The sequence below is a fragment of the Rutidosis leptorrhynchoides genome, chromosome 7 (assembly GCF_046630445.1).
Source record: "Rutidosis leptorrhynchoides isolate AG116_Rl617_1_P2 chromosome 7, CSIRO_AGI_Rlap_v1, whole genome shotgun sequence".
Lineage (NCBI taxonomy): Eukaryota > Viridiplantae > Streptophyta > Magnoliopsida > Asterales > Asteraceae > Rutidosis > Rutidosis leptorrhynchoides.
Genome location: NC_092339.1, coordinates 46,613,734 through 46,625,840, shown reverse-complemented (window position 1 = coordinate 46,625,840; position 12,107 = coordinate 46,613,734). Strand labels below are relative to the sequence as shown.

Sequence of the window (12,107 nt, the reverse complement as noted above, 5' to 3'; positions counted from 1 at the left end):
TCATGTGGATCAACAAGTTATGTGTTAGTGATAGATTATACTGCTTATGTGGAAGCTAAGAAGTTCAATTATATATACGGAGTCGTTTAAGTATCAATGTATTGAGTATATTACTCCAATAACTCTGAAAGTTATAATCTCTGATAGGTATCCTAACAATTGTTTCCTAGATTTTAGAAGTTTACGTGACGGACTAAAACTTAAATTGACACATTTAATCAATCTAAGTCTGGCCAAAGCATACTCAGACCAACCAAAATGATAATAGTCGAACTAGCAAATTTGATTAAGCTCTAAATAGCCACCAGGGCATCTTGAACTTTATTCTTGGCTTTGTCTAGTGCTAGATTTAGTAATATTTTTCGACTAAATCAAAATGTTATAACTTGATAAAAGATAAAAGGAAGAACCAAATGTCGAACTTTAATTACATATAAATACACAAAAAAATTGATCATTGAAACTTGAGAATGACTAACCCTAATAACGAAGGTCCGAGAATGACTAACCCTTAAAACGAAGGTATGGTCCTGACGTTGCTCGCAAAGAGTGCATCTCTTAACCCCACATTTATGTTAGATTCAATATAAATCGATTTAGAGATACACATTCCACCTCACTTAACATGTATCTACAAATCTACACAATCTTAAGTTTACATTTCATTCTCCATTAAATTTTTTAATTCAAATATAGTATATCTAGAAAATTCAAACTCCAGTCCTTGTGTTTGTATTATCCAGTTTGCTGACGTTTGTCTCAATTTCTATACGCGTATTTGTATTTTTAGTAATAGAAAAAAGAAAAAAAAAGAATCTAGAAATAATCAGTCAATTACATGATATAAAGGTCAACTAATACTTATCGTTGATGTTTGACTTAACCATCCATATAAGGTTCTAGACTCTATAACTAGAACATTTCAATTGCCAATTACATTAAACTATTGCCGATGAAGATACGCCACGTCAAGATAATCACACCCTGCATGTGAAACATACAAACTCTAAATCATTATCAATCAATTTATTTACTATATTAAATTAATTAAATTATAAATGATACGACACTACAACAAATTTGCTAATTAACCACGTATAAATTTACACACTTTTAAAAAGTGTGTACTATTTTTGTTAAATTCCTCACACTTATAAATGTATGTAAATGTATTATATTTATAATCGTAGAATATCGTTATAGTTTCACATATAAAATTGTAGGGTAAAAGTTCACACTAATTTATGTGTATAATAATGAATATAACCACACTTAAGAGTGTTAAGTTAATTTTATCGCACTAGATTTGTTCACGCTCCCTCTTAGTGTGAAGAAATGAGGTGTAACAAATTTACTCACATTTTTAAAAGTGATAAAATTTGTGTTTGTATACATTAATAAAGTGTGAACAAACTTTTCCTAAAAATTTATGTGTGAAAATTAAATAACATTCAACATTTATAATTGTGACAAACTTATACATATTTATAATTGTAAGAAATTTAACAAAGAACACACACTTTTTTACAAGTGTGTAAAAATATGCATGAATAATTGATAATTTTGTTGTAGTGCGAAGTATTTGTATTTTTTTAATGATTACATCTAAGCAAGTAAAAAAACATCTTTGACAAAATTATATTAAAAAATTTCTTTACTTAAGAAATAGTCACTGATTAAATTGAACTTCATTGTTTTTTTCATACACAACTTACCAATATTTTAGTTTACCAACTTTAAGAATTTAGGTTTATATGGCTAGCTAATTACTACCTGACAACATATATAACTAAAAACATAAAACTATGTGCTAGCTAGTCGTTGTTGGTTGTTCAAAGAAATTAAACGAAAAACCGTTACTTACTGTTGAAAGTCAATGTTTATGGATGCTATTTGATTTGCTATGGTGCCAAAAGCAGTATCCGAAAGGACCATAGTTGTACCGGACCTTGTAGGCCTAGAAACAGACGATTGTGCTCGATCAATGATCCTAACTTGAACTGTTTGGCCCGAAATGCACGTTCGTGGTATAGCCGCACTGATACATCTAACTAAGTATTGCCTGCCACAAGCCGCGCCATTATCCCATATTCCCTCTCCAGCTGCCGCAAACAAATTACTAGACGGAAATTGAGATGCATCGTTTCCATAGCATGCCGAAGCTGCAAATTTTAAATTCACATACAATTACAAATGTTGATATTTTATTTATATGTAGAGTAAAAGGCAATAATTTTAAAACAACGAAACTAATATGATGGACAAATTTTTTTTTTCGGTGGATGAAGTATCATTTCTATTTAATATTCATAAATTCAGATTATTAATTACATTTTGCATTTATTAAATGCATCTTAACGTATCATTGGCAAACGATATAGTATGTAAAACCTTATGAATATGAATTGTATAAAGTGTGATATTAATCGTTACTTTTTCCTGAAATATACGACCTCTTGAAGAAAAAAAAGTTATGTAAATGTAGCAAAAATTATATAATTCGATTGAAAAGGGTAGGCTTACGAGTGTATGGTGGGTTGTACATGCTAGCGGTGCCAACTTCGCAACGTACAACCTGGTACAACATATTAAATGTTATAAGAAATAAATGAAGCCATAGAAGGGGGTGATGAAGCTTGAAGTTGAATATCATTCTGATTTAAGGTATGAAAACTTGGTACAAATATATGTAGACCGGAATTTATACTTAAGATATAAAGATATGAAAAGTCAAACAAATTAAATAAATGCGGTTATAACCGTTGCCAATTATATCATGTATAAAAATTTATTGTTCTCATTTAATTTTCATTAAAAAAAATACAAATATAAAATAAATAAAGATAAAATGAGTCGTCAACTACTGAATAAAAGTCATGTAGTTCGGTACGTAAATGTTTTTGTAAAAGTTAATTTGTTTGTTAGTTGCTGAATGCTCGGAGTGATTTTCGTTCGTAAGCTTGTCTGCAGAGATGGAAAGGATAAGAATATTGAAATATCTCGAGTAATTAATCATTAATTAGAAGGAAGATTAAGGGTGTGTTTCTGAAAAGTTTTTAAAACTTCTTCAATCTGTAATTTTTTTTAGAAAATGTAAGTTTAGTTGAACATCAATATCTAACTATTAAGGTTGTGTTTGGTCGCTGGATATTTCATATTTTTTCTTTTCATTTTTGGGTGAATTTGATTTGATAAAAGATCAGGAAATATGAATATTCTTTTTAAAAAAGATAAATAGTTAGGAATCAATAGTTGTTGACTGAACATGCTAGTCATAACCGATCTAACGTCGGACCCAGTAAGTGACTATTACAATTTTTAACATATTTATTTAAAAAAACTTTCATTTTTATTGATAAACTGTAACGGGGTGCTAACGTAATGCCGACGTCATGCTGACGTTAGCATGGTATCGTCCAACCAATATTAGTATATTACCGATGTTATAATTTAGCAGTATAACTACCTTTAGTGGTCTGGTTCTTGACTGTAGGCTATTGATTATTAGAAGATAAAAGAGAGGGAGAGAGTATATTATAATTTTTGGTACATTTGATTTACATTCATCGATCCTTATTTATACTACTCAAATTCCACTGTACAATTCATTCATGAGATATCAAATAGGATTTGCTTTTTGACTTTATGTACAAATTTGTCGGCCACTTTTTTATGTCTTATAACACTCCCCCTTGGACGACAATTTTATTTTGTTGGAGATCAACTATAAGTTACTGCCTCGTTAAAAACCTTGCTAAAGAAAACCCAGTGGGAAAAAACTTTAGCTAAGGGAAAAAGAGTGTAGCATGGAGTTGACTCCCCCTCAAGTAGACATTGCTTCAGTTGTTACATCTTTTGAACATGTCTCATGCCAATGTTATGAACGTGTGTTCTGAAAATAGCAGTTGGAAGTGCTTTCGTGAAAAGATCAGCAGAGTTTTTTCTGAACTGCACATATCTCATTTCAATCTGGTTGTCTTTAATGAGATTTTGAGTGTATGAGAAGAATCTAGGAGGTATGTCTTTTGTTCGGTCACTTTTGATATACTCTTCTTTCATCTGTGCTATGCAAGCTGTATTATCTTCATAGATAGTTGTTGGACTTTTATCGCGTTCCAGTCCACAAGAATCAGTAATGAATTGTGTCATTGATCGCAACCAAAAACATTCCCGAGTAGCTTCATGTAATGCAATCACTTCAGCATGATTTGATGATGTTGCAACAAGTGTTTGTTTTGAGAACGCCATGATATTGCGGTACCGCCATTTAGGAATACATATCCAGTTTGAGATTTGGCTTTATGTGGATCAGATAAATAACGTGCATCTGCATAACCAACTAAATTTTGTTTTGAATTGTTAGAATAAAATAATCCTAAATCAGTAGTTTCTCGAAGGTATCGAAATATGTGTTTGATCCCATTCCAGTGTCTTTTGGTAGGAGCTGAGCTGAATCTTGCCAGCAAATTAACTGCAAAAGAAATGTCAGGTCTTGTACAATTTGTAAGATACATAAGAGCTCCAATTGCACTAAGATATGGTACTTCTGGTCCCAGGATATCTTCATGATCTTCACAGGGACGAAATGGATCAGTGTCAACATTAAGTGATCTAACAACCATAGGAGTACTTAATGGTTTTTCCTTGTCCATATTAAAACGTTTTAAAATCTTTTCAGTATATGTTGTTTGATGTACAAGTAAACCATTAGGCATATGTTCAATTTGTAAACCAAGGCAATACTTGGTTTTTCCGAGATCTTTCATTTCAAATTCTTTCTTTAGAAGTTGAATGGCTTCATGGATCTCTTTATTTGTACCTATGATATTAAGATCATCAACATAAACAGCTATGATCACATATCCGGATGTTGTTTTCTTAATGAAAACACATGGGCAAATAATATTATTAGTATACTCTTTGCTTATCAAGTAATCACTTAATCGTTTATACCACATGCGACCCGATTGTTTCAACCCATATAAAGACCTTTGTAACTTGATTGAGTACATTTCTTTGGGTTTTGCATTGGTTGCTTCTGATACCTTAAATCCTTCAGGTATCTTCATATATATATCACTATCAAGTGATCCATAAAGATAAGCAGTCACAACATCTATGAGATGCATTTCTAAATTTTTAGAAACTGTCAGGCTGATTAAGTATCTAAAAGTAATTGCATCCATAACAGGAGAATAAGTTTCCTCATAATCAATTCCTGGTCTTTGAGAAAAACCTTGAGCTATAAGTCTAGCTTTATACCTTGTAACTTCATTTTTCTCATTTCTTTTTCGCACAAAAACCCATCTATATCCCACAGGTTTCACATCTTTAGGTGTGAGAATGATAGATCCGAAAACTTTTCTTTGATTGAGCGATTCAAATTCGGCTCGTATTGCTCATTTCCAATGATCCCAATCATGTCTATTTTGACATTCCATGACAGATTTTGGTTCTGGATCATCATCATCATTCATGATGTCATATGCAACATTATATGAAAATATCTCATCAAGATTTTTCATTTCGGTTCCATAATATTTTTGAATGTGCATAATTGATTGAAAATTCTGTATTGACATCATCAATCTCCTCTGCAGAAGGAGTATTGATTTGTAGTTCTTCTTGAACACTTTCTTTTACCTTATTATCAGCTGATTTTCTTTTTCGAGGATTTTTGTCTTTGGAACCAATTGGTCTCCCACGTTTTTGGCGTGGCAAAGACTCAAGAATGACATTATTGCCAGTTTTTGGAATTTCAATTCGAGCTGGAGCATTTGCTACTGGTATATATGATTTAGTCACTCTTTTTGTATCTGTAAATGCATCTGGCAATTTATTCGCAAGTTCTTGCATATGCATTATTTTTTGAACTTCGGTCTCGCATTCTTTTGTGCGAGGATCAAGATATATTAATTGAGATTCACACCATGAAACATCATTTTCTTTATTTTTTATTTCTCCCCCTAATCTAGGGAATAATGTTTTATTAAAGTGACAATCAGCAAAACGTGCTGTAAAAACATCACCCGTCATGGGTTCAATATATCTTATTATTGAAGATGTTTCATATCCAACATATATTCCCATCCTTCTTTGAGGACCCATTTTAGTGCGTTATGGTGGTGCGATAGGGACATAAACCGCACAACCAAATGTTCTAAGGTGGGAAATATTTGGCTGATGGCCAAAAGCAAGTTGCAAGGGAGAATATGTATGACTTGCGCTTGGTCTAATGCGAATCAATGATGCAGCATGCAAAATTGCATGGCCCCATACAGATACTGGGAGTTTTGTTCGCATTATCAATGGTCTAGCTATTAGCTGCAATCGTTTAATTAATGATTCAGCTAAACCATTTTGTGTATGCACATGGGCAACGGGATGTTCAACAATAATCCCAATAGACATGCAAAAGTTATTAAATGCTTGAGACGTAAACTCACCGGCATTATCTAATCTCACCCTTTTAATAGTATAATCAGGGAAATGTGCTCTCAATTTAATAATTTGAGCAAGAAATTTTGCAAATGCCATATTTCGACTAGATAATAGACAAACATGAGACCATCTACTAGATGCGTCTATTAGAACCATAAAATATCTAAATGGTCCACATGGTGGATGAATTGGTCCACATATATCACCTTGAATTCTTTCAAGAAATATTGGTGATTCTTTTTCAACCTTAAGAGGTGATGGTCTTATTATCAACTTTCCAAGTGAGCATGATGTACATGGGATAAGTGCATCATGAGGGATCCTTTGATCTGCCAATGGATGTCCATGTGTATTTTGTATTATTCGTTTCATCATTGTTGATCCTGGGTGGCCTAATCTCTCATGCCACAAACTGATCATTACAGGATCACATGATTTTTCTTTAACTACCACATTTACTTCAGGTACATTTATATGTGTATAATGTAAACCAGAATGAAGTCTTGGTAGTTTTTCAATTACACGATTCTTATCAGTGATACTTAAATATTTTTCATTTTCTGTTGTCACTGACTGATAATCATATCCATTTTGGTATATGTCAGAGAAACTTAACAAATTTCTCTTTGACATGGGAGAAAATAAGCCATTATTTATCAGAAAATTCGTACCATTTGGTAATATGAATTTTGCCTTTCCCATTCCTTTTATTAAGTTCACAGGACCTGATATAGTATGTATAGTTCCTTCTGTTGCTTTCAAGTCTGTGAAATATTTTTTAGATTTGAGTATGGTGTGAGTAGCACCACTGTCTGCAATACAAATATCTCCACCATTTGACTGATTTTTTACTCCAGCAGTATACATCATGAACTTCAAAAAAAAAAAAAAATGAGAAACAAATAATGAGTACATAATTCATCAATATATTACATTCAAAACATGTTACAAACGATAGCACATAATAAGGAAATATGTAGTAAACTAGATATGGTGTAGATTTAAAATCTACAACCATTTATTTAACGAGAACATATAATAGGATATCTATATATATAGATATTAGAAATTTATTCATTAAAGTAGTCACAAGTTGGCTCAGTGATTTTAGTATCAAGGTCATCCACAAGATTTGCTTCTTTTCCTTTTCCCTTTAGGGATTCTTGATACCGATTAACAGAATGTTGATTTGTTCGGCAGTTTTTAGACCAGTGGTCAATTTTACCACATCGGTAACAAGAATCTTCAACATTCTTTGAAGAGCCTTCTTCAACATTGTGATTTGTGGGATTGTATGGTGTTTGGATTTTATAATTTTGTGGATTATTATTTCTTTGTCCACGACCACGACCACCACGACCACGACCACCACCACGACCATTACCATAAGGGTGATTTCGAACATAATTATGATTTTTATTATTGTTATGGTAATTTTCATGATGATGGTTTTGGCCAATATGGCTACGACCTTGTCCACGCCCTCGTCCATGTGCATTTCTTCTTTTATTATTATTATTGTTAATAACATTAGCTTCAGGAAATGCTAGCGCACCGGTAGGACGAGATTCTTGATTTTTCATCAGTAATTCTTTATTAACTTCTGCAACTAAGAGATAAGTTTGAAGTTTGGAAAAAGTTTTATAATTCTGCAATCTTAAATTTTCTTGCACAGTTATGTTTGCAGAATGCATTGTGGAGAAAGTTTTCTCCATCATATCAGCATCACTTATTTCTTGACCACAGAATTGAAGCTTTGAACGGATCTTGAACATGGTCGAGCTGTATTCACTTACCTTTTTAAAATCTTGGAACCTTAGATTTCTCCATTCTTCCCTCGCAGCTGGGAGTAATATTTCCTTTTGATTATCGAATCTACTCTTGATACTTTCCCATAAAACATGTGGATCTTTGATAGTGAGAAACATATGTTTTAAGGTGGTATCAATATGTTTGCGAATAAAAGCAATTGATTTTAATTTATCTTGATCGGAACAAGTATTGTTTTCTTTTCAAGTTTCTAGAATACCCAATGATCCAAGATTTATTTCTACGTCCATAACCCATGATGTGTAGTTTGTTCCCGATACGTCTAAGGCATCAAACTCAAGCTTTGATAAGTTTGACATTTTCTATTTTCAGAAAGATGAACAACATAAATCATAATCATAATCAATTTTTTCATAGATAAATAACAACATGAAATTAGAATTAGTTTAGATTCATAAGTAGCAAACAAAGGAATAATGGTATGATTACAAATAATAAAACCATAAGGGAAGGATAAAATATAGGTTCATCTAGTGGTGTACAAGCAACAAGGATGATAGCTATTATGACCAATACAGTAGGAAAAATCATTCTTGAGTTAATCATCTTTTTAAAAAAAAAAAAAATTTGAGAGTAGTAATTTGAGAAAATGAAGATTGATTTGTGAAAATGTGAAAACGGGGATGTTTAATTTATATTTGAAAAATATAGTTGTTGTAACGTCGTCAGTTGACGTTAACAATCGTTATGTATATATGACCGTTGTAACGTCGTTAGTTGACGTTAACGAATAAAGTCACTATATCAAAACGCGTATGAGTAATATAAAGGACAAGATTTTTTTTTATATCATACGTAAAGAAAAAAAAAAAAACAAAAGACAAAATCTTTCAAAAAGATACGGAGTATATATATGAGATCAATTTATCAACTTGTTGATTTTGAAAATCTTATGTATTTAAAAAGTCGTATTTTTCAAATACTTTAGGGGTATGTTATGTAACTTATAATTAATAATTTCTATCATGTCACTTTCATGTGAATAGTAAATTAATTAATTTCGTTTCATTTACTATTCATATGAATAGTAAATGAATTAATTTCGATTTACTATTTTGTTACTTGAGTAATATATATACATCATATATATATTTTATTTGACGTCTCGGTGTATATGTGTGTGACCCCGAAGGCTCAAATAAAAATAAACATTAGTATGCATGAAATAAATAATGATTAATTGCATAAGTAATCATAAATGTTAGATAACATAAATATAAATGTTAGTGAAGTTAATAAGAGTTAGATTACAGAAATATAATTCAGGCGGTATAACCGACCATATATAACATAAATATAAATGTTAGTGAACATAACTGTAAATGTTAGTATACATAAATAAATGTTAGATAACATAAATGTAAATTAGGCGACAGTGTCGACCATATATCATTTAGGTGGTATAACCGACCATATATTAGTTAGGTGGCAGGGCCAACCATATTTAGTATAAATGTTGAGATAATCGTGCTGATAACGTGTTATAATTTAGCAGTATAACTACCTTTAGTGGTCTGGTTCTTGACTGTAGGCTATTGATTATTAGAAGATAAAAGAGAGGGAGAGAGTATATTATAATTTTTGGTACATTTGATTTACATTCATCGATCCTTATTTATACTACTCAAATTTCACTGTACAATTCATTCATGAGATATCAAATAGGATTTGCTTTTTGACTTTATGTACAAATTTGTCGGCCACTTTTTTATGTCTTATAACAACCGAGTACTTTTTTAACAAATCCTATATATAAATCGTTAAGTAATCAAATATTAAATGGTGATTATAAAATTATTATAATTGTGTTTAACGTATACAGCGAAATCATTGCTTGCGGCAACGCATGGACACATTACAACTCGTTCTAGATATTCCTCGTGACTCAACGTTTCATTCAAATTAATAATTAATACTCATCCGTCCGATTTTAAATGTCTCTCAATAGTTTTTTTAAGATTTAAGACAGGGCTGCAGTTATTCCATTTTGGCCACAGAGGTTTGACCGCATTGACTCCGGACCACTCGCAAAGCGGGTAGTCGTCATGAGATTAGTCGGTTCATAAAAATTAGTTGGATACCCAGGTTAATTAAAAAATAATTATTTTTTCACATGAACCCGATATTTATAGTTGTATACAATACAACAGATAAAAACATATTAGTCAGTTCGTAAAATATTAGTCAGTTGGTAAAACATATACATATTTAATGATACACTATAATTAAAAAAATCTTACGCCATTTATAAATACTTTGGAGGATTTGACTTTGCCGGGTTCTGTTCAACATTTTCTAGAGCCCATACTTAGCAACTTGACATGCAGATCTTTCCATTTGTCAACTGTTATATTTGCCGACTTTCACACTACATGTATTTGCCAAATTCGTGATTTAATTTTTGGAATTCTATCATAAAATTTGTGTAAAACATGATTTAAGGGAATATTTGAATGGATCTTTTAAATGTGATGTTAAAAAATCAATTCCCCTTGATAACGTTGGTAAATGTATCGTTATGTTTTATTGAATCACCTTTTCAAACACCGTATTTATTGATGTACTTGCAAACTCCATTATATGTTTAATCTGTAGTAGAAAGTGTATATCCTACATCAAAGTAATAATATTCGTCATTTTCAGTTAGTCAGAACATGAAAAACTATATATGTTCTATCAATATAGGAGAAAATTTACCATCAAACTATTGGTTGAGTGGTAGAAAGCCTCAGTTGGTTGTGGGCCCGTATCTTTGAAAAAAATAGGTGTGAACCCTGAGGGGGGAGTTTTCTCCAAGGTTGTGTCTCTGGTATTTTTCACTCTGTGCGGGCCAAGCAGTTAACCTAAAGCATTCCGGGTACGCTTTGCGCGATGGATGCGAGGAGTTTCTTCCTAACGAGTGCGTGTGTGTCAAATGAGAGGATTCGATGCCAAAATTTCAATTCTAAAAAAAAAAAAAAAAAAATATAGTAGGAAATTTGTCCCAATGATAGCTTAGTAATTGTGAAACATGCATCATAAACGGAATTCATTGTTCAATCCCAATAGAAAATTTAATACGGAGTACCAAATTCTAATGTTACAAAACAAGGTCCAACGTTCTCATCTTCTAGAGTTTCAAGATATGACAATTCGAAGACGTTATTAGGATTATATATGTAGTATTTGTGAAGTATAGAAAATATGGATCTCATTTGAGGTGGTCTTTCTATAATTAATGCCTGGTCGGGTTCAAATATTAGACGTACATCCGAGGGTGGTAAATCCAGGATAATGTTATAAGACATAAAAAAGTGGCCGACAAATTTGTACATAAAGTCAAAAAGCAAATCCTATTTGATATCTCATGAATGAATTGTACAGTGGAATTTGAGTAGTATAAATAAGGATCGATGAATGTAAATCAAATGTACCAAAAAATTATAATATACTCTCTCCCTCTCTTTTATCTTCTAATAATCAATAGCCTACAGTCAAGAACCAGACCACTAAAGGTAGTTATACTGCTAAATTATAACACGTTATCAGCACGATTATCTCAACATTTATACTAAATATGGTTGGCCCTGCCACCTAACTAATATATGGTCGGTTATACCACCTAAATGATATATGGTCGACACTGTCACCTAATTTACATTTATGTTATCTAACATTTATTTATGTATACTAACATTTACATTTATGTTATCTAACATTTATTTATGTATACTAACATTTACAGTTATGTTCACTAACATTTATATTTATGTTATATATGGTCGGTTATACCGCCTGAATTATATTTCTGTAATCTAACTCTTATTAACTTCACTAACATTTATATTTATGTTATC

General features: G+C 31.6%; 1 protein-coding gene across 2 annotated transcripts; it reads right to left on the bottom strand.

Annotated features, from left to right (window-relative positions):
- Nucleotides 1–476: 476 nt before the first annotated feature.
- LOC139858671 (EG45-like domain containing protein) lies at nt 477–2,659 on the bottom strand. 2 transcript variants are annotated; one of them, XM_071847508.1, is made up of 3 exons: nt 2,524–2,659; nt 1,865–2,162; nt 477–984 (listed from the first exon to the last, which is right to left on the bottom strand). In XM_071847508.1, exons 1-3 carry the CDS (start codon nt 2,651–2,653, stop codon nt 978–980), a joined length of 435 nt encoding a protein of 144 aa, XP_071703609.1. In that variant the 5' UTR covers nt 2,654–2,659; the 3' UTR covers nt 477–977. The 2 variants fall into 2 exon arrangements, with proteins under 2 accessions (XP_071703609.1, XP_071703610.1); XM_071847509.1 differs by having other exon boundaries at nt 1,944–2,162.
- Between the last annotated feature and the right edge of the window lie 9,448 nt (nt 2,660–12,107).

Coding starts and splice junctions, on each gene's coding strand:
- LOC139858671 (XM_071847508.1), bottom strand. CDS start 2,653: ATGATATTCAACTTCAAGCTTCATCACCCCCTTCTATGGCTTCATTTA. Junction 2,163..2,523: donor GTACAACCCACCATACACTC/GTAAGCCTACCC, acceptor TAAAATTTGCAG/CTTCGGCATGCTATGGAAAC.